At 37.3% G+C, this 21,853-nt stretch overlaps 1 protein-coding gene across 4 annotated transcripts; it reads right to left on the bottom strand.

Annotated features, from left to right (window-relative positions):
* Positions 1 to 1,341: 1,341 nt before the first annotated feature.
* LOC110755446 (uncharacterized) lies at positions 1,342 to 21,241 on the bottom strand. 4 transcript variants are annotated; one of them, XM_021956647.2, is made up of 21 exons: positions 21,039 to 21,241; positions 20,500 to 20,610; positions 19,625 to 20,172; positions 18,878 to 19,508; positions 17,119 to 17,203; positions 15,336 to 15,490; positions 14,519 to 14,712; positions 14,244 to 14,374; positions 13,549 to 13,836; positions 12,771 to 12,917; positions 11,446 to 11,700; positions 11,169 to 11,309; positions 10,710 to 11,048; positions 9,863 to 10,036; positions 7,929 to 8,850; positions 7,640 to 7,788; positions 7,208 to 7,312; positions 4,771 to 6,840; positions 3,859 to 4,422; positions 3,552 to 3,777; positions 1,342 to 2,263 (listed from the first exon to the last, which is right to left on the bottom strand). In XM_021956647.2, the coding sequence occupies exons 3-21, from the start codon at positions 20,163 to 20,165 to the stop codon at positions 1,548 to 1,550; spliced, it is 7,833 nt and encodes a 2,610-aa protein (XP_021812339.2). In that variant the 5' UTR covers positions 20,166 to 20,172; positions 20,500 to 20,610; positions 21,039 to 21,241; the 3' UTR covers positions 1,342 to 1,547. The 4 variants fall into 4 exon arrangements, with proteins under 4 accessions (XP_021812339.2, XP_021812338.2, XP_088111835.1 ...); XM_021956646.2 differs by lacking the exon at positions 20,500 to 20,610 and having other exon boundaries at positions 21,039 to 21,240; XM_088255709.1 differs by lacking the exon at positions 20,500 to 20,610 and having other exon boundaries at positions 1,342 to 2,242; positions 21,039 to 21,240.
* Between the last annotated feature and the right edge of the window lie 612 nt (positions 21,242 to 21,853).

Below are 21,853 nucleotides of genomic sequence, written 5' to 3'. Positions count from 1 at the left end.
CAATGATACACTGGGCCTTGAATTTGAGATCGGTTGGTCACTGTGGTTAGGGCTACTATGCATATAGCGCTGTCCAAATTTATGATGTGGGCTGATGAGGTCCCTTTTGTGTTGTTGCCCAACAAAAGTATAATTATATTATCTAAATCTAAAAATAAACATACCAAATATTTAGCAAGAGTTAATTCCTCTCTATTTTATCTAGTCTTTTGAATTTAATCCACATTGATGTAGATTACTTTATTAAAAAATATTTAAAATATCATAATTGTTTTGTCAATAGGAACCCTTAATAGGCCTCGAAACCCTTCCTTATTCCACAAGGTTTTGGGCCTCAAGGTACGACTTAATTTAAATTTTTACCAAACCTGATATAACTTAGTATCTAGTGCACCGATCCAAATAGGAAAACATAACACAATTTTCTTGAAGATAGTTGCTTTTGAGCAAGAATTGAAGACTCTTTTGCCTAAAGAAGTTGAAGAGGCTAGATTTATTTTTCATAATGGTTATGCATCCATTCCAAACAGGATCAAGAGCTGCAGGTCCTTTCCATTGTATAAGTTTTGTGAGGGAAGAGCTGGGAACTGAGTTTCTAACAGGAGAGAGAACATCGGGCCACCAAGACAAAGAAAGTGTTTTCGGCAATTTGCGACGGTAAGGTCACCGATCCACTCCTGCATTGTCTTGAGGAATGGGATGGCAGTCCTCTTCCAATATGTTAAGAATCCCCGCCCTTTTAGAATGTTCAGACATCTTTTTGTCTCTTTTAAGATGAATAAATAAGTGCTCAGTTAGTATTTGTTGTTTCTTTTGCAATGTGTTCTTGGAGCACCATATAGGAAATGTTACCAGCCCTCTCATTTCGCAATTTTATTTCACAATTTCAGGGTTTTTAAGTACCCATTGCGCCAACGGGATCTAGCCCAGTGGAGAAGAATATTGACTTACAGACAAGAAGTCTCAGGTTCGAATCCCCACGGCATCAGTTACGTGTGCGTGTTAAATCTCCCCCCCCCCCCCCAAACTCTCCTCTAGTTTAGACTATCGCTTGTACTTAAAAAACAAGTACACATGGCAATTTCATTCACCGGCAAATCTTTATAGCTAGAAAAGTGCTAAATGCGGCTTACAATTATATCAGAAAATTAGCAAGGAGTTGTTTCTTGACATTTACCATGCATCAAGGAAGACAACGCACAACCAAAAATGACTTTTTTTTCCCCTTTAGTTCATATATTTTTCTTTTCTTTTTGTGCTTTTGAACGCAAATCATTCTGGAAATTGCATGCTGTGATAGTTACAAGGGCAACGTCCACGTCGTGGCAAAACATACGAGTATGAACAAAAGAATTTGAATTTACATTACAATAGTTAGAACATAAGACATCTAATAATATACACCTAGAAAGTCCTAACAGCAAGGAGAGCATTACAACTGCTGCTTCTCCCTAGGCCATGTCACAACCCCACTCCATAACTCAGAGCAGCAATGACACATTGTAAAACGATGTTAAAAAAATTGCGAACCCAAATCTTGTAACTGGTTAGTCATCATCCGATAAACAAACTATGTCAGTGGATCCACCTGTATGTACTGGGTTTACACATGCACCACTCGTATTGGGGGGTTCAGAAAGGCTCGACTGGTGGTTTGAGACCAAATTTGGTTGTGAGGGCAAACTACCTGGTGGATTTGCACCAGCCCGACTGTTCATATTCATAAGCAACCCCAACGCAGATAAACTACGAAGAGCTGCCAAATCTCCTCCTGCACTTTCAGGATGGTGGGCCCTATTATGAGGAACAGATTGCTGTGTGGGGGATGGTAGTCGTGGAATATGAGTAAAAGAAGGAGATGTTGCAAGGAGGTTGCTATGTAACTGCTGGTTTGACATGGATGTTGAAGGTCTAAAAGGTTGAAGATGTGGGGCTGGAGCACGAATCTCACCTGCACCTTGGGGGATTCCTGGGGAAGAGATGGAACTGATGTGGGGGGGTCTTGTTGGAATGCTCGGCAAAAGAGCAGGTGCAAGAGGAACAGTCTGCATAGGTGGAGCTGTACAATTTGGATTGGATAAAGGTGCAGGAGCGGTTGTCTGCGGGCTGGGTAATGGTGCAATAGAAGTCTGCAGGCCAACTGCAGGAGGGCTGGCCAAAGATGAACTGGCAACGGGAGAATGTCTTTGTGCATCTTGCATAGATAGATGGACCAGCTGCTGGGAGAAACTGGAAATCCCATCTGCCAGGGAAATAAGAGGACCTTAAGAGCAATGACAAAAAAACAAAGAAAGAAATCAATGATGCATAAATGCACAAGTTGCAATAAGTGATATATAGGATACATAGTGTATTGATGAGCTGTGTGCCATGAGACACTATAAAATGCATGAGATCAAGACATGCAGACATGTTTTAAATTTACAACAATCTTATATTTATAATTGCCAATTAAATTTTAAGAAATGCCATGTCTCTCATTGCACTTTGAGACGGAAAAATATTACAAATGTAAGAGATGCACAGATAGGCAAGTCAAGATTGTGACATAATCTACAAGAAATAAGGGGCTTCGGCTCCCCGTTCACCCAAAAAAAATATTACCCAAATTAAAATAAAATCTAAAACAAATAGGCAAATTCAGTTTGACAGAGTTTAACCATAAGGCACAGTTCATGCTAAAGAAGGTGCTAATTTGAAGCCTTTAGAATCAAACTGCATTCAGAATTCAGATCACCTACACCTTACTTCAGATTCTATACCATCAAAATCAGATTCAAACAATAAAATCTACTCGGTTTGGTTCAAATCTTGAAACTAAATATATAAACAAGATGAATTTTCTCTCATCTCTCACCCCACGCCCACCTTTTCTTTTCTGTCTGTTCTCCCTTGTTGGAGAGTGGATTGCAAGTGTGAATTTTTCTATACAAAGGAAGAGGATCCTTTTTTATTAATCCTTCACCTTAATCCTCATTGATTGTTCAACTAACATGCCCTTTTCTTCTTTTGGTACTTTTCCCTATTTGAAGGACTTTAATGATGGAACTATCTTACATTCAGAGCCAAGCTATCCCTGGGTAAAAAATCTTCATGGACTATAGCTTTGCACTTCCTCCAAGCAGCTTACAGAATCTGAAGCTTTGAGATTTACATCTAAAATCTTTTTCAACCCCCTTAACTTTGAATGGTCGAAGCCAGGGTTGTTTATCAAAGAAGAACTTTGACAATATCCAAAAAGCCTGTGGGTACCCTATTGGTAGTCGCAAAAGATACAGTTTCTACTTATCCTCTTCTCCCCAATTTTCCTGTATATACCAAAGCCGACCGCCTACGCTCTATTACTTCAATTTTTTGAACACTTTGCTTGTACATATATTAATTGTTGAACATTTTGTTTCATTACTTCAAATCTTTACAATCTAATTAGATGAAACTAATATGTTATGTATTCTGCAAAACAAAATCCAAAGAAAAGCCCAATGATGATCCTTCTCATTGAATATGAATGAAAAAATAAAACTCAAAGTCGCAACTAAGAAGTGTCACACCTTGCTGTGCTCCAGATGCACCTGATGCCCTAAGATCCATGCATTTAGACCTGAAAGCCTCAGCCAAAATCTTATTCATCAAAACTTTGTTGTGAATTGAATCCAATTCCTTCTTTTTAAGGAGAAATTCCGCCTCAATCTCCTGAAATCTTATCTCATACTTTCGACGAATTTCAGCAACAGCCTCCTCTATCTCCTTCTCGCAATCAGTTTTCAGGCGCAGCTTCTGTTCAGGACAAAGATGACCTTAGTAGAATTTTTGCTTTTAAAAGTAAATACACTTAAAGATACTAAATTCAAAACTAACCGTATCTTCATGAGACTTAACGATATGATCTGTTTGTTTATTTAATCTTTCCAATTCATTTTGAAGCGGGTCATGGTATACAGGCAGAGGCGTTCGAGATGCTCCCTGTGATGCAGCATTTATAGGACGACTATTAAGTGCAGAAGTAACAGGTGTAGCTCTTGTGTCTGGAAACGGCAGTCCAAATCCACTAGGAGACCATGCCACAGACCGAGAAATGGTGTGATTTGAAAGATCAAGAAGGTTTTCAACAAGTGGCATTGGAGCATGAGCAACTTGGTTAAAGGTCCGGTTTTCAGGACTTGGCTGAATTTCAACTCCACCAGCTGAAGATAACTCAGGAGCACTATGATCAGGTGTATTAGAGGATGGTAACAGCGGCTGTTGTATTACAGGCTCAATGTCCGGCATTTCATGATTAGACAGATTGGATGAAACTACCGGAACAGATTCGGGTGAATGATTTTCAATTGGTTGGCAAGTATTCTGCTTTTCCCTGGCTTCTGCATCTCCTTCTTGTACTGCAATTGATGTTTCTAACAGAGTACCTTTGTCTTGTTGTGCCTGGACAGGTATGAATTTGTCAGCAAGAGAACGACTAAATCACTGTTCTCATTCTGATTTTATTTTCTTGTAGAATAAATTTATAACAATCTTGAATCCTAACATGAAGAAAGAATCAAGCCAAAACAATATCATAGAGTAGTGAACCACTTATACTATATGCTGTGGTGCACAGTAACAATACATAAAAATCTCTCAAATCTAACCTCGTCATAATTCTCAGGATAGTAAAAAATCAAAATAGTGCAGAAAAGGTCCTCAGACAAAGCAGTCATCTTCATAGAATGAGAATAATGATTAAAACAACGTCACTACTATATAGATTGACAATTTCCAACAATCAAATACCTGTTCTTGTGTCACTGAACCACCAGGAGCCAGGGCCACAGGCTGCAATCCAGGTGAATTTACCAGGGGCAATTCTTGATACGAGCTTCCATTGACTGCAGTATCAACTCCATTCTGCTGGTAGACCCCTTTTGCACTGTCAGATACCATAACACACCCTTCACTGTTCTCTTTTTCAGTGGCTTTTTCAGAGATTTTCTCATCAGATGAAGGTGGATTCACAGAGGCAAGATTCCCTGGTCCATCATCTGAACGAACAGTCTGCAGCACTGCCAAATCAACCTCTTTATCTGGCAAGGTTACTGTCACTACATGGACTTGCTCTTCAGATGAAGGTACGCACACAGGCACAACATTTTGGGAACCATGACTTGAACTGACAGTCTCATGTTCTGGGGAATTTTCATGGATATCTTCTCCAGATGAAGGTGGATGCACAGTGACAAGATTTGCTACGCCATCATTCGAACTGACAGTCTCAAGCACTCCCAGTTCGACCTCTTTATCTGGTGTGGTTACCTTCATTACATGGATTTCTTCTTCTGATGAAGGTGGACTCACAGAGACAACGTTATGCAAATCATGACTGGAACTGACAGTCTCAGGGGTTTGTTCTTCCGATGGTGGATCGACAGAGACAAGATTCTCTAGTTCATCATTGGGACTGACGGTCTCAAGCACTCCTAATTCGACCTCTTTATCTGGCATAGCTCCCTTCGCTACATGGATTTGTTCAGACGAAGGTGCCCTAACAGAAACAACATTTTGCAAACCACGAAGAGAACTGACAGTCTCATGCAATCCCACTGGAGCCTCTCTGTCAGGCACGCTTAATGTAGCCCCATCAGGATTCTGTTGCACAGAAGACAGATTCAAGGGATGGGAACCGTGTTGACCATCAGTTGAACAGAGAGTTTCGGGAACTTCCACTCTGACCTCCCCATCAGAAATGGGTAATGTGTCAGCATTGTGGTTCCATTCGTCAAACGAAGGAAGACCGGAGGTGACAACTTTCTGTGAATCAGAGCAGGCAACTTCTTGAACTTCAAGCAGAAAATCCCCATTGGCACAATCAGTAATTCCGGCTTTGGGACAAGGATTCACAGATGCAGTGTTCTCTTGATCATCACCAGAAGTTCTATTTAATGCACCATTTGCACCAAGTGGCCTAGCTGTGGTCATCTCTGTTCTAATGGGACCACTACATGTTTCAGCTTCATCTGGACCACTATCTGGAGTTTGAGACAGTGCTGTCACTCCTCCTGTCATACTATGCACAACACAACCAATATCATGATCTCTTAAAGTGGCAAAATCTTTGCAACCTTCACTAATTCTAAGACATTCACTTGTCCTTGAGCATTCCAACCAAGGCTCAGGTGTATTTGAAGGTGATCTATTTAACAATTCAACACGAGCCCAGGACTGCACTTCCTCTACCCATCGTTTCCCCATCTCCTTCAACTTATCCTGTGCTTCCTGCTGCGATGCCTCAAGACTCTTAAGACATAGGTTGGTCTGGTTTTTATTTTCTTCAATTTTCTTTTCCAACATCTTTAGCTTTTCTGTTCTCATTGATGTATTATTTAGGAAACAAGACCGAATAACAACTGATTCTGCTTCTAGATGCGCCTTTTCTTCCTGGCAAGTTCTCAAAACTTCACTTCTCTCTTTGATTTGCTTCTCATTAAGTTTTGTCATTTGCTTCTGGATCTTTTTCTGAATATCTTTAATACTTTTTGAGACATCTTTTTGTGCTAATTTTTCTTGCTTCAGTGACAAGTCTTTAACATCTGATTTGACCTGCTGAAAGTTAGAAGTTGTTGACCGTGAAACCTTTGGATGTGAATTCTTCAAAACATCTTTAGTTGATAATTTAGCTAACTTTGGAGATTCTGCAGCCTTAAAAATCCCTGTATGGTATAAAAATGTTTTTTTCAGGCACCGCAGCATTGAATAAACATAGTCAGCCTCTTCCTTTTTGCAATTGAAGTTAAGATGCTTCTTTGCAAGTTGAATAGATTCTTTGTGGTCGACTTTCTGCTTCAGAAATGAAGCTGCAGTCCAGCACTGGAATTTATAGATATCATCAAGTCAGTTAAAAAAAGAAGTTAAAGTAGCATTATAGTACATGCATATGCACCCAGAAAGAAGCATTGTAGATATCAGGAGGTGATGTACGCCTAAATTAAAGTGTCACTATTACATATTCAGTGGCAGTTTGTCAGAGTAAAAGGAAATGAACAAATCATCAAAAATCATTTCAGAACCAGAAAGAAATATGATTGTTGAAGGAATGTAAAATTAAAGAAAGCATGTATGCAAGAACTTCGCAATTCAACATGCCAATAACGAGTAGATTTTATTTCCTTCTTGACATGTGAAAAAGGTTAATGGACTAAAACATGAGTGAATAAAAGAGCAAGACGATTCTAACCAGAGATATCTGAAATGCCTGCAGTATTGTCACTGGTTCTCTATTAACATGGTGATTACTCATTACATATTGAAGAAACTTTTCGACCATGACCTTGACAGCATCCTGCATTAGAGGAAGTAGTAACATCAACCAAGATATCATTACAAGAGAGAACCGTGTTGTACTGAAACGTATTAATGGAATATCGAGTTAATAACAGCAGCACATATTTCGTTTACTGAGCTTGTTTTATTTGACATTTTTTGAGTTGTACTTTCTTGTTTTTACTGGTTTCTTTCCCAGATTGTGGATTCCTTATCCACTCTTTGTAATTAGCTTTCCTTCCTTAATAAAACTATGTTTATTTTCAAAAGAAAAAAATAAAGAGAGGCAGGGCATATGAACAAAAACAGAAAGCTAATGTTTTTAGCAGGAAAATCAAATTCATACAGAGACTTCTAGGATTCCACATAGTTTTAATATCTCTGGCTTCAAAAGTTGATGAAGACTCTTCTGGGCATCACGTAATTTTCTTCTCTCCTCAGACTCAAACATGCTACTTTCTGGATTTTCTAAGACATTTATATCCACAGACAATACTGCAAAAGAAAGATTATTTCAGAAACTAAAAGTGAGAATCCAGCAAATCTACAACACCCTGACATTGCACCAAGACAGAACTCCTTGGGGAATGCCATGAGTAAAATGAAATAATCCACAATATCAGCGAGCCATTTACCTTCCTTGCATCCAGGAACTGATTTCCCCTCTGATCCCGGCTTTGGATAGGGTGCATTGTCATTACCATTTACCACCTTCTTGCGCTTTTTTACAACTTCATCACTACCAACTTCTGGTTTCTTTGATAACTCATCAAGATGTTGTGCCCGTTTCCGGTTCCTCTGAGACAAACCAGAACAATATTTCCACGGAGGATGCTTTCCTACCAACAGTTTTGTCCAAAAATTAAGGGGCTGCCCTTCACCAGTATGTTGACTTTTCAGCTCATTAAGCAATGGAACCTCTGCACTGTAAGTTCCTCCATTTTGTTGAACTTTTGAAATGATAGAGAAATCGCATAAGACATTGTTGTTGCCATCCTGAGGAAGTACGGACAAGAACTCCCGGATGACATCATTCAGAAGTGATTCCTCAGGCAAGATATTTGCAGTGGAGGCTGTGGTGTTGCAGCAGTGGAACTCATCTAATTTATCAAATTGGTAAGGAGCCCCCCACAGAAGTATACTACTGCTTATATTCTGTATATTGCTATCATGAATCTTCCCCTGCTTTGCACGAACTAGAAGTTTCTCCTCCACGGTACACGTTGAATATAGACGAAATACTTTTATTTCCTCAAATTGTGAATCAAGTGATATTTTTTGCAGGGCTCTTATATCATTATGTGGATTCCAGTCACTACCAAATATGATTACAGTATCAACCGATGACAGTTTGATGCTGGGAAGACAGGCATGAGCCTCCAATAAGAACACAAATCTACCATTCTCCTTATTGTTGAACATGTTCATGGCAACATCTTTCTTAGAACGGAGAACACCAAACTCAATGCGTTCATAGGAATTTTCACCATACCCTTGACGCAGGAAATCATCCAAAATATCTCCAAGAGAATAAGAACTTCCTGAACCACTGATTGACTGGTAATAAAATGAAGGGACAAAAACAAAAAGGGTTAGATTAGAACAGCATCCAAAGGTGCAGATATTGGCAGGACTGGTGGCATGTGACAGAGTGAATACAAGTGATCGAATCCAAAAGCAGAAGCCATATATGTGATTATCACCAAGGATGAAAATATCGATATCTAAAGAAATATTGACAGTTAAATTTATGAAAATATTCAAGAATATTTATATCATTATCAGTGACTGCCACAGAAATTTGTGGTATTGGTTTTAAGTGAAACTTCAGAAAATATTACTTCAAACCATAATGCTTGTATGTATATTGTAATTATTCTTTTTTTAAAAATGTATAATGTAATTATCAAAGAGAAGGGGATACAATTACTATAACTAAAAACTTATAACATACATGAACAAAACATAATAGTATAAAATGATACGTTTTGCATAAAATATCCTCCCTGTAATATTTGGTACTAAGAGACTTATTTTTCTTGGTAACTTATCTGCAAAGTATTTTATTTTGTATTTATTTAGTGGGGTTGTATATATATTTTGCAATAGCCACAAATATTTTTATTTGGAATGTAGTGCGATTTTATGTGGAGTGTAGTACCTAAAAAATATGTGTCGTGTCATCTAAAATAACCCCAAACCAAAAGTTACCAAACTCGCAGTGGTTTTGTTTTGTAGGATAGATATGTAGTTAATTGATTGTATCAGATAGGATTATATGGAAACTCTGATAGTTTGTATCATGGACCCGCCATTGTCCACATTATCCCTAATATGTATAAATATGACAAAATTCTTTTTCCCTTACTCAGCCACCAAAAAGCATATCAAACAGAAATACTCTGAAATAGGGAGCTAATCCTCAATCAACAACTTATCTTATTCCACATGTATGGAAAGAACCTCCCAAACAAGTGAAGATCAAAACTTTTATATTCTATATATATAACAAAAGATACTAAAACAGCTGTTCTAATAAGAATTATCGTAACACTACCAAATCTTGTACCTGGAAAAGGATGAGTACTCTTAAACTTCGATTCTTTATCTCTTTAAGCATCATGTCAAGAAGCCGAAGCTTGCCACTTGCTTTGACTCCTACATCCAAATACTCAACTGCTTGAAGGTCTTTAGTAAGCAAGGTTTGCAAGGGTGGATGCACAGTGTAGGGATGATCACAGCACTGTCAACAAATACCATACAAGCAACTTACTTAAAATCCAAGAGGGTGGCCGAGCATGGGGGAAGAAAATATACAACCATTAGGAAGATCATTTCATTTCACTACCCATTGCATAAACACAAGGAAACAAATGCAAACAGTATCTTCCCTTCTTTCAAGTTATAAAAAACATAGAGGACAGAAAGCAAAAGGTTGAAAATACAATAATAACAATAAGAAAACAAATATCCAATTAACTTAATACAAGAGAAAGTTGAAAATAACAACTGAAAACATGTCATTGCAGATCTCTTCTAGTTCCAATATCTGTACGTGCTATACAAACAATTTGAAATGACTAAATACACGAAACTAAATTTCCACAAAGATCACTAAATTACTAGTAGTAACTTTTAAAGGTGTAAAGTGTTGACCACAATACCGAAGATAGAATCAACGTAAAAGGGATAACTTAATATTTACAACAAAGTCCATATCCAGGCCAACACAAATTGTCATGCAATAACATACTGAAGAAAACAACTGGATGATACAATGGTGTAATCAAACCAAATAAAAACTTTGACAACCTATGACAACATAGGATTCAAAAGTTACAGTAGATTATGAAAAGACACATAGATGTCATGTAATCGTTAACTGTCACACTGAGACAAAAGTGCAACCAACCAACCTTCCGGGCAGATAGAACTGTATCATGGAGTCCTCCAAGTGCTCCAACACGATCTTTTTTTGCTGATGAGAGAATCAACGTGGAGTTCGACAGTAGATTTTCGCAATATTGCTCTAGCTGGACGGTTGATATACGTACAGGAACCCAGTACTCAATAAACCTGGAAGAGTCAGGTTTGGGTTTACCAATAATATCTCCATATGCAATATACCTTGAGAACCTCTCTTTTAGTTTACCAATAATATCACCAGAACTGGTTAGCAAATGATCACCGTTTTGTGAATTGCCGTGAGAGTCAAGGACAGACAGCAAGCTAAGGTACTCAGCAGCACTACTCTCCTGCAATATTTAGCATTGCATAAGTCGACCAGTAGAAAAGATATCCCCAAACCCCCCCCCCCCCCCCCAAAAAAAAAAGGAAAACAGAAAAATACCAATAAAGGAGAATAAAATACAAACCTTAAATATTCCATTGACAAGGAGAAGCCAATTATGAGTACGTAGCATCTTAATCTGCACCAGCTGTTTAGAGATTGTAGGGCGCTGGCACTCATCAATTATGATAGTTTCCCATCGTATGCACTCGAACACATTTTTGTCCTACACAATAGAGAGAATTTAACAACTAAGTCACTATTGTCTAAGGGACTATTTGTTTCAAAGAGAGCTAAGCACTCTTACAATCCGCTAAAAAATTTCTAATGCTAACGAATCCTACAAGCAGAGAAAGAGATACCTCAATAATAGCCTCTGGTGAGGTAACAAGTACTTGAAACATCATACAACCACCAGCCTCATCAAACTCTATTGTCCTAATACTTCTCCGTAAATCTTTATTTCCACTGTAAACCACAACATCGATAGATGGTGCCAAATGGAAGAACTCATTATCCCAACAACAAAGTGTAGGAGGAGTTGAGATGATGAGAAATGGTCGATGGGCATCAGAGTGCAAAGATAGAATAAATGCAACCACCCTTGCGATTCGTTCCTGCAAAAACAGAATTTCTTTATGACCAGACCCGCATGAAACTTTACTGGATTTAGTCTTAAAGAAACTCGTTTTTTTGTAGTTTTCCCCCTTAAGCACAGGCTTGACCATAATAGGAGAGGTTAAAACAAATAGTAAATCGATCTAAGGTCTCTAATCAAACATTTTTGAGTTAAATGTACAATAACATATTTCAGAGGAGAAGAATTAAAGTGGTAAACCTGTTTACCCTCATCATATTTCAAGAAATTATGTGAAAATCCTTCTCTTTCCTTATCCAACTATTTCCTATAAGTTGGAAGGCTAGAGTACCACCTAATACTTGAACAATCGCTCATGGTAGGTTGTTCAATGACTTGAATCAGAGGGGAAGAACTCAAGTGTCTTCTTCAAAATGTGTACAATGTATAAAGGAGGGAGTGAATGTATGATGATTTGTTTCCTCTATTTCCCTATTTTATTTTAATTGGTTCCTCCGATGCCCAACTGCATAGATATTCTTAGTCAGAGGCGCAAGAATTTTGGTGGGGTGAAGAAGGCAAAAGCTTTATGGATTTGAAGTGTGCTAATGGTGGCTTGGGTGATTTTGTTGGCCCCTGTCTCCCATCCTCTTTTCAAGTCCCACTCTTTTCCCGGTTAACAACGGGGGGACCCTCTTAGTTATGTTAACTAGAGTCCCATCTAAGGGAACATAACTCTTTAGTATCAAAAAGGAAAGAAACAAAAGGAGTTTAGAAACTTTAGTGGGGAGGTGGTTGAGATTTTATGGGACAAAGTCAGATTTTGTTAGGAGTCTAAAGTGTTTATAATCACATTTTGCTCTTTGATGGAAAGGGTTGTCTTATTTTCATAGATATATTGATGAAGTGAACATCTTGCAACCACTGTGGTTGTACTCTATTTGCTTAGAAATAAAAAAAATTCTCTAGAAAAAAGAAGAAAAGAGAAACAGATCATCTGTATATGAACATATTTCCAACATCGGATCATAAACTCCACACCAAGATAATCATTGCACCAAAATGCTATGAAACAAACCGTCTAATGGCAGAAAAGTTAATTAAGCTCACCTGATCATAAACAACAGCATTCTCCCCCTTGTGCCAGAGCTCGCGTAGCTTGTTAATGTTGTCTAGACAAGTATTATCAAATCCAGATATTTCTCCAGCTGGCAGTTGGAATAATTTAACCGATGAACATTTTTTACCCTCAAGTATCTGCAGGTAACGCTAGCATTAACAACAGAAAGATCGTATAATCAAAAACATGAAAGCAAAACTTAAAAAAAGATTCCTCTAAGGATAATTGATTCTTAATCAATTTTATGAAAATCTAGAGAGAAATAAATCTCTACATACTCTAAATCCGAAAGGACAGTGAAGAAGCAGAAAACACAGAACATAGACTAAGAGAGCCCACACCTGGAACCTTGAAAAGTTATAATATCCTTTAAAACCCACACAGAGGGCAGGTCCCATTATGATCAATGACAGAAAAGCCTCTATCTTTTCAAAAGAAAAGCCTCTATAACCAAAGAAAAAAGATAGAGAAGCATCCACCAATCAGAGAAGGAAAAGAAATATCTTATACTTCTAATTTATGGACATTCCGTTAGGTTTCCAACATGCTTAAGACTAGTCAACCAGTAAGTTCCTTTTCAACTTCCACTTAATAATACAAGTTTACGTATTAATTCAAAACAAATAAGATAGATAATGAGATGTTATTGGTAAACAAATATAATGTGGAGGAAACTGACACCTTAAACCTACTCATCTAAACAGATATGCATTTTTAAATTAGAAATATGTTTCAAATATTTCTTCATACAAATCATGTCTGAGGCACCTTATCCGTTTCAGGGGAAATAGAAGCCTTCTTTGCCCTCTGACGACGGTTTTCATAAACGCTTATAAGGCCCTGACCCTCAGGTGAATTCAAGAATGCAGCATTCTCTAACTCCCAAGTAGCATCATCATAATCAAGACCATGCCATTTCACAAGCCATACATAATGGCAAAATAAGTTATCACCAGTATGCTCCCTAAGATAGTTGTCACGCTGCTTGGGAGACATTAACAATCTTTTTTGTAGCAAGCGACGTGGAACAGTCCACTTTTTCTTCCACCTTGTCACCTGGAGAACATAAATTCACAAAAAGAAATCGCTTAACATACAAAGAATAGTCATCTTGGCAGTCCTCTTTTATCCATAAGCACTCTAAATTGATTTTTTCTTTCAATTTTTTCTGCACTCAATGGAGTGCAGAAGGCGAAAATAGGAGTGTTAAAATTTCTACTTACCACTCCCCAACTACAGCGGATGTGAAAAGGTAGCTTTTGGTTAATGGTTAAAAGAAAAATAAGTTAAGAAAGCAATAATCTATTATCTGAAGAAAAATAAATTTGAACCCATGCAAAGGCATCTCAAGCCCATCAAAGAATGTCAGATTCCCCTTTTTGTGGTGTTTCACATTTTCCATTGATAGAAATAACAAATGAAATAGAACACATATACCAAAACAGTATTGAGGAAAAAATGACCTGGTTATTTCGGTTGAATTTTCCCACAAGGGTAGGAGCTTCAAGAAGCACTTTACTTTCTGGTACCCATTGATTGTGAATATGAGCAAGACCTTTGTATTTAACAAAAAACTCCTTCCTCTTTAACAATCCTGAAAAAAAGAAAAGAGAAAAAAAGGAACAGTATTGGTATTAAAAACCCCCATCATCCACAAAATAGTCGCAACAGAGAAATCAAAACTTAAACAAATAATCCAAAACAGACACGAAGCCAAATTTTCAGAATTTCCGCATACCATCAACATCAGATACCTCCACCTCTCTAGCATCCCAGATTGACTCAATTCCCTCTGACACCGAATATATACCAGAATCTATCTTTTTCCTAACACACATGGAACAGTGCCAAACTCCAAGAGGAACAGCATCCATAGGAGGATCTAGACAAGAAAGGTGGTAACTTCCCTTGCATCCTCTTCCGTCACAGACCCTGAAATTGAAAACAAATTGTAAGAACACAAAACACATCATAGAAGCAATGAAATTCCAAGATTAAAGAAAAAATAAATCCATATTGTGAACATGTTCACTCACGTGCACATACAACTGCATAAAAAGAAGTACATCCATTCATGTGAAACTTATGTAGGCCTCATTCCAAAATAAGGCAGATTCAGCAACGGTGAGAGACTTTAGGCTAATTAGTCTGGTGTCTAGCTTATATAAGATTATTGTGATAAAATCTCATGCACTCAAGGTGGGCTTTTATGAAAGGGAGGCAGATTTTGGATGCTATGTTTAATGGAAAATGGTAGGATAGGCCGAAAAGCCCCAATGAAAAGGCCTTCCACCGCATGTTAAGAGGATCAATTGGCATATCTTTCTAACTTCAACAAATTCGCAGTCTATGTATTATTCTGTGGTTGCTCTGGTCTTAGCTTTATTTGTATCTGGATGAAGGCGGATGCCTTCTCCACTGATTCTTTGTACCTTGTAATCTGTTTTGGGTTTCATAAAATTTGTTTCTCCTAAAAGAAAGCATAAAATAAATTTTCCTTATCATCTACTAGAAACATTTGCAACAATGAAAAGCCAGAAGAAAAGGTTACCCACAGGAGCTTCCCACCAAGAGAACAGATGAGGCATGTATTTTGGTTGCCATTTGTTTGAAGATCTGCAGAAAACTCCTTTTGCTGCGTACAAGTGTTAAGGTTTTCAGGAACTCCCATGGTACTATCAGCTATGAGTTCTCCTCTATCCGGATGCAACTTTTCAGAAAAATTAACAAACCCAAGACAAAATCAATAATTGATGTAGGACAAACATAAAATGCAAACTAACAGTAGACCAGTGACAAGAAATTTATAAGCACAATCTCCACAACATAACGTATATGAGCCTATGAAATGCTCCATTTGAACCATCTGAAGAGAATCATCTGCTGGAAAATGTACACTAAAGCCTATGAAATGCCAGGGAAAATGTACATTAAACCCTACTTCATAAACCTTCCCTGTGTTTCCATTTACATTTGTTTTCCAACTCTACACTAAAGCCTCATTCTACTGTAACATTAAAAATGCAATCAATTAAGTTGAAAGAATATCATTCATATCCGCATTTGTGAGGTATCAGATATGTAACTGAAAATATTCAAGAAAAAACTTATTTAAAACAGATTTACAAGCCTTGAATTCTAAAGTTCAAATGAGAATCTTATAAAAATAATAATAATAATAATAAGTCCAAGTAAGAGAATATATTTCAGACTCAACTCCTCAAAGATCACCCAAAAAGTCCTACAAGGTTACCTGCTGTCAAAACCTTCACTGATGAATAACATCGGTTGGATATCTAAAACCTTTATGAACATAACAAATAGATGAGCTTGTTAAGTTTTCTAGAAACCTCAAAAACCAAACGTGATAACTAATATTCTTATACTGAAAAAACGCATGCCAAGGTAGAGACCACCCCCCGCCTCATATTGAAAACATAAGGTAGAGTACCTAACCTAATATTCTTATATTGAAAAACATATGCTAAGGTAGAGTACCACCCCTTGCTTCATAATTTCTCACATGTCCTCTGCTAACTTTCAACCCACAAAAACAGTTACCATAACAGCGATACTAATTACTTTATCCAATATATAATGTTTCAAAAAGTTCTGACATGGCCTACTGCCAGTATATTACAACAGCAACTAATAAAAGATTCTTTACAATCCATATCCACAAGATGATAGGAAATATGGAACCACCTCCCCACAATGAAATGAGACACTGATGTAGTACAACCCGTAGGTATTAGATTAAGCACTCAAACAATAGAACATAGAAGAATATAAAAGATTGAGGAGACGAAAATATAGATTGAAGCGACGAAAGAAAGGACCGAAATCAGAGAACCGAGAAGGAAGAACAGAAATCACATAGTTTTAAGAGAAGGTTTACTCAATATCCAAATCTGAATTTTAAAGAACTACATGGGGGTATTTATAGCAAACTAAAACCTAGACATAATAGGATAAAAATCCCTTGCTTAAAGGGAAATCCTAACCCAAATAAAATAGGAAACTTAAAACTAGAAATCTGGAAAAGTAGAAATCCTACTAGAATTGGGAAAACTAGAGAATCTAGGAAACTAACAAATACATTAGGAAACTAATAAATTTAGGTCATATGCGTCCTGCATCAGACACATAACCAGGAAAAAGAGATATCAAAATCAAAGCGAGCTGCAGTACCATAATATATGCACTGGAAAGCAACATAAAGAGTGACAGACCATATAGAGAAATATATTCCATCTTTGAGAGAAACAAACTTGAAGAAAAGTATAACTGGAAACAATGGATTTGGAAAGCACTAAAGATGGGGGAAGGTCAACCAACCTCAGTTACAGAGGCACCACATAACTCCTGATTTAATTTTGTGCTGCAAGAGCAAAACTCCAGATTCATCAGATCATTTTCTACCCTGAAAATATCACATGAGAAACAGAGGGAGAAAAAGGAAAGTTAGAATGTCATAAGATTCCCATGATTGCTCAACATTGACAAATCTAAGACAATAGATAAGTAAACATCCTAACAACTATTCACAGACCATGTAAAAATGATTTACCCCTTATAACCAATTGCCAAAAATAATACATTGCAAAGCTCCATCAATAATGATGTTAGATTTTGCAGAATAGTATAATATTGAAACTTCAACCAGCAATGATGTAGAGGACGACAAAAAATCAATGGGTACATACACAACTCCAGTCCAAAATATTCCAGATCTTTGCCTATATCATTGACCCGCCAAGTCTTTTTTGTGGGACCTTTTTCTTAGCTTTCTCTGAAGTAGATCAAGTAATGCTTCAAAGCCATTATTATCAGCACCACCACTAATAGTATCGTGATACTTGTGAGTTTGGTCCTCTTTAGCCATTATTTATCTAACTTATCTTTGATCTAATTTTACATGTAAACAATCTGTAGGAAGTAATTATGAATCAAGCCCAGAAATATGAACCATAAGGGGTACTTCCTCTTCATCCTTTTGTTTTCTGAAAAGAGTAAAACTTTTATAAATCCAAACAAAAACTTACAAAAGAGGATAAGGAGTCCACTTCTATACAACAGGTCACAATAAAGCGTTTTCATCTTTTGTTACAACAGAGGCTTTGGTCTTACCTTTTTTTCTTCTCTTCCATGAATATTTTTTTTTAAGCAAACCCGGAAACAAAGATTGCACAGACAAACCCAAATCCCTGACCTTCAACCATGATTCAGAACAAATTTGAGAGTGATTAAGATTACCCAAAATGTACCAAAGGGAGGAACAAACCCAAGAACTTAAGCATTTTGTAGCAAATATTGAAAAGGGAAGAGTGAAAACACAATATAGCAAGAGAAATTCCATTTATAGAATATGTTTTGTCTCCCTCTCAAATCTTTCTCATGAATTCCAAATTTCGGACATATCTCTGAGGGAAATTTGGGATGCCAGTTGGAGAGGGATGGTGGAGTCTACATAATGGGCTCAAGTGTTAAGGAGTTTTTTGGTTGTTTGATATTTTTAAGGAGTTTTACTCAAACTACACTTTTTATGTAGGGATCTGTTATTCGCACTAGGAAAAAGTCATCATGCACTCCATTATAAAATCACAAGGGAGAAATTGCACTTACATGATTGCAGCGTGACTATTATGGAGTGCCGATAACAGTTCCCTTTATCTAAGTTATAAATTCAACAATAACCAAACAATATTTTTAACACTGTTAGGTGTTTTTGTCATTTCATTGATTCCGCTAAGTTTGTTAGTTGACTTCTGCCTAAAGGAGGTTATGAGCAACCATGTCTAAACTTCAAGTAGCTGGACTTCAAATTTCAGAAATAAGGATTCTAAAGTGAAAATGCATAAAACTTTAGGGGATGCAGGTGCAACTAACCCATAAAACAATTTGTTGTTAAAAAGTTTATAAAAAGTGGAAGATGCTAAGTGTAATATGTGAAAGAGTGTATTCACACTCTGGACCTTCAAGTAAACAAGTAGACTAACACAAACTAAATTAATTAAATGGTTGATGTAAATTCTTTTGGAAACCACTACCAACAGAAAAGGAGATGAAAAGACTACTTTGTTGTGAATAGCAATACCTTCGTCGCTTAAAACATGCACCGCACGTCTCAACAGAAACATCTTCTGTGGACCCAGATGGCAACGAAGAGACAGCATCAGCAGTCAAGGTGCAGACATCTTTACTTGCATTAACTGGAGAATCAGAATCCCCGTCTGCCACGTTCCTTTTCCTCTTTGAAGGTATGACCCTGTGACCAATTTTTGAGGCAATGTAGACATCATGTAACCTTTCATTGAACATAGAACATGTCAACTCTGGCATCGTCAACTTTTCCATTGCAGAGCATTCTACATGTACCCTTTCAGGTGCATCATTGAGCTCTTCCATCATGGCATTATAAGATGATGACAGTGGGTGTTGATCACGAATTTCTAAGCCATCACCATCTTTGAACTCAGAAGCTTCCTCCAAGCAGCTAGGCCTAGGGCTTGAATGGGACAAATCCACTCCAGGATTATCTTCCCATGTTTCTTTTGTTAATTTATTTACACTGGAATCAGATCCCACCAAAGATCCATCATGAACTCTCCCAACAAATTCTTCATTCAGTTCCTCAATGCCTTTACCAAGCCCTTCAATCTCACTTCCACAAGCATTGCTACCTCCCTGAGAGACTTTATTCTGCCTGCTCTGCTTCTCGCTATGATCTTAAATTCAAGAAGACAAGATAACAATGAAGTGAATAATCTATTCCACTTTGTTTTAAAAAAAAAGATGAAAATAATGACTTCAAAAGAATGGCTAGGAGCCAATACTCAGTTACCTCGTGCTTGAAGCTTCTTTCTATGTTTCGTGAAGAGTGTCTTATAAGCTCGAGCATTTCTTATCTTATTTTTTCCATGACAAGGTCCTACATTCTGTTTCTCACTTTTGCTAACTTCTCTAGTACCCAATGTCAATTCTTTCACACTCTTCTCTTTCTTTTCCGTTTTCCGCTTCGCCAATGATGAACCTGAGCTTTTATCAGATCTTTTAGACCCAGAAGAAGTTGATGAGTGATTCTTGGCTCTATCCGATCTCCTCAAAGGACTTGGAGTCAACTTCTTCTCAAATCTCTCAGATTTCCTCTTGAATAGAGGAGTTTCAGGCATTTTTTTCTCAAGTCTTTCAGACTTCCTAGTACTAGAAGGGCTCAGAGTTATGTTTTTCTTCAATGATGTTTCTCTGGAAGACCTCCTTAAGCCAGATGTATCTGATGCTCCAGAACCTGAAGTACTTAATCCTTTACTACTAATTTGCCCCCCGTTTGAATTGTTATTCTCATCATCCTTGATTTTCCGACTAGATCGTGTATCATGTGCCATATTTCAACTGTACATCAACAGAAGAATTTTAGGTTAGAATAATACTCATACAGCATGAAGACACCTTGAAAGTTCAATGAAGCAAGACAAAATCAATTTCTATCAACCAATGAATCAATTCTCTGTTTTTCTTAGCAGGAGTTTGGGAAAACTGTAAGATTTTTTTTTTTTTCACTCTTTATATATATTTTCAATTTAGTACTGAATAAATGAATAGACGAATACTCCTACTCCTCCTAACTCGTAAATAAATTCCACTTAAGTTACATTTTCTCCTAAACATAAAACAGCCCAGGTTCCTGCCAGTTTCTATATTGTGTACTATTGCAATTACCTAATACTCCAATGACAATACTCGCTCTTCTGGAATTTCAATTCGTTCAGAGGAGAAGGTAGCAGCCCTATTCCAGTCCCTTAAGCTAATAAAATGAAGTTGACAATGTGCCTTGAATCAAAACAGAAAGCAAGTGAGAAATGGCACAACTTGTTACCATCTATATTCTTGCCTAAATCTCACAACTTGTTATCATTTTTAGAAATGGCACAATGGCTAATGAAAGAGGTCAAAAGCATGCCATAACATTTAGTGCCATACAAAAACTAAAAAGTTAAGCAAGTAGCTAACATTCAGATCCAAACCGTACAATGCCATAACTCTGAACCCTAAAACCCCTAATCGCCTGCCACAAATTACACCAATGCAGAAATTCACCACCTCTTACGCACTGATTTGCCATACAATTCCATATAATTTAAACCAAAACCCAAACACTAACACTAACAATTTCAGGTCCGATTTCATCGCAACCATTGGGATCATACAAAGGAAAATTTCTACAAAAATTAGAACAATATCGAGAAATTTTGACTGACCTGCATGAAAACCTTAGTGCTTAATTTTTTTTTCCTTACGACAATCAGAGAATGGTAGGGGTTTTACTTCAGTTATCGAGCGGAAATCATGGGTTGGGATAAATTTTCACAGGAATATGCGGGGAGGCAAAAGAACTGCCGAGGCGGTGATATTTTGTTGCGTGTTGATATTCTTGCAGGGTGTGTGCCGTACTGCAATGCTTTTTCATGGAGGACAAAATCGTCAATTAAAATTTTTATTTGATAACCATTTTGTCCTTGGGATTTAAGTAGAGAAATTTTATTTGCTAAAATTGGTTTTTTCAAAATTGACTAGACAAATTCTTGTGTTCCTTCCTATTGTTTGAAGCTAGAATGGTCTTTTCTTTGAAAAAGAAAAATAAAGGCTTATTTACTGTAGTGTCACCTGACATTTCGGTCAAATCTTGTTGGCACAAAAACTGAACAGATAGAGATGAGTGCAACTTACAAGTGGTGAGGACGATCTAACAGATCGATTGAGTGATAGATGCAGATTCTTCTTGTCCTTGGATGTAGATCCTGAATAGAAGAGAATTGAGGCTCGTGAGGTCTATGGAACCGGTGTGGAACCAGCCTAAGACCCTCCAATGCTAAAGTAAGTTTGTTTTCTAAGAGCCTTCGCTGTTGACAATATATTAGTATAAAAGTCAAGCTGAAAAGTCTTACCCCTGTATTGTAATGAAGGGGCCTATTTATAGAGGGCATCTTGTATGCTCTTAGTACTTAATTTCGATGTGGGACTCGTGGGAGGGCCCTATGAGGTCGACACGAGTCTTTAGATATTTCGGGCGGGT

The sequence above is a fragment of the Prunus avium genome, chromosome 6 (assembly GCF_965620075.1).
Source record: "Prunus avium chromosome 6, drPruAviu1.hap1.1, whole genome shotgun sequence".
Taxonomy (NCBI): domain Eukaryota; kingdom Viridiplantae; phylum Streptophyta; class Magnoliopsida; order Rosales; family Rosaceae; genus Prunus; species Prunus avium.
This window is presented reverse-complemented; position numbering and strand designations above follow the sequence as displayed.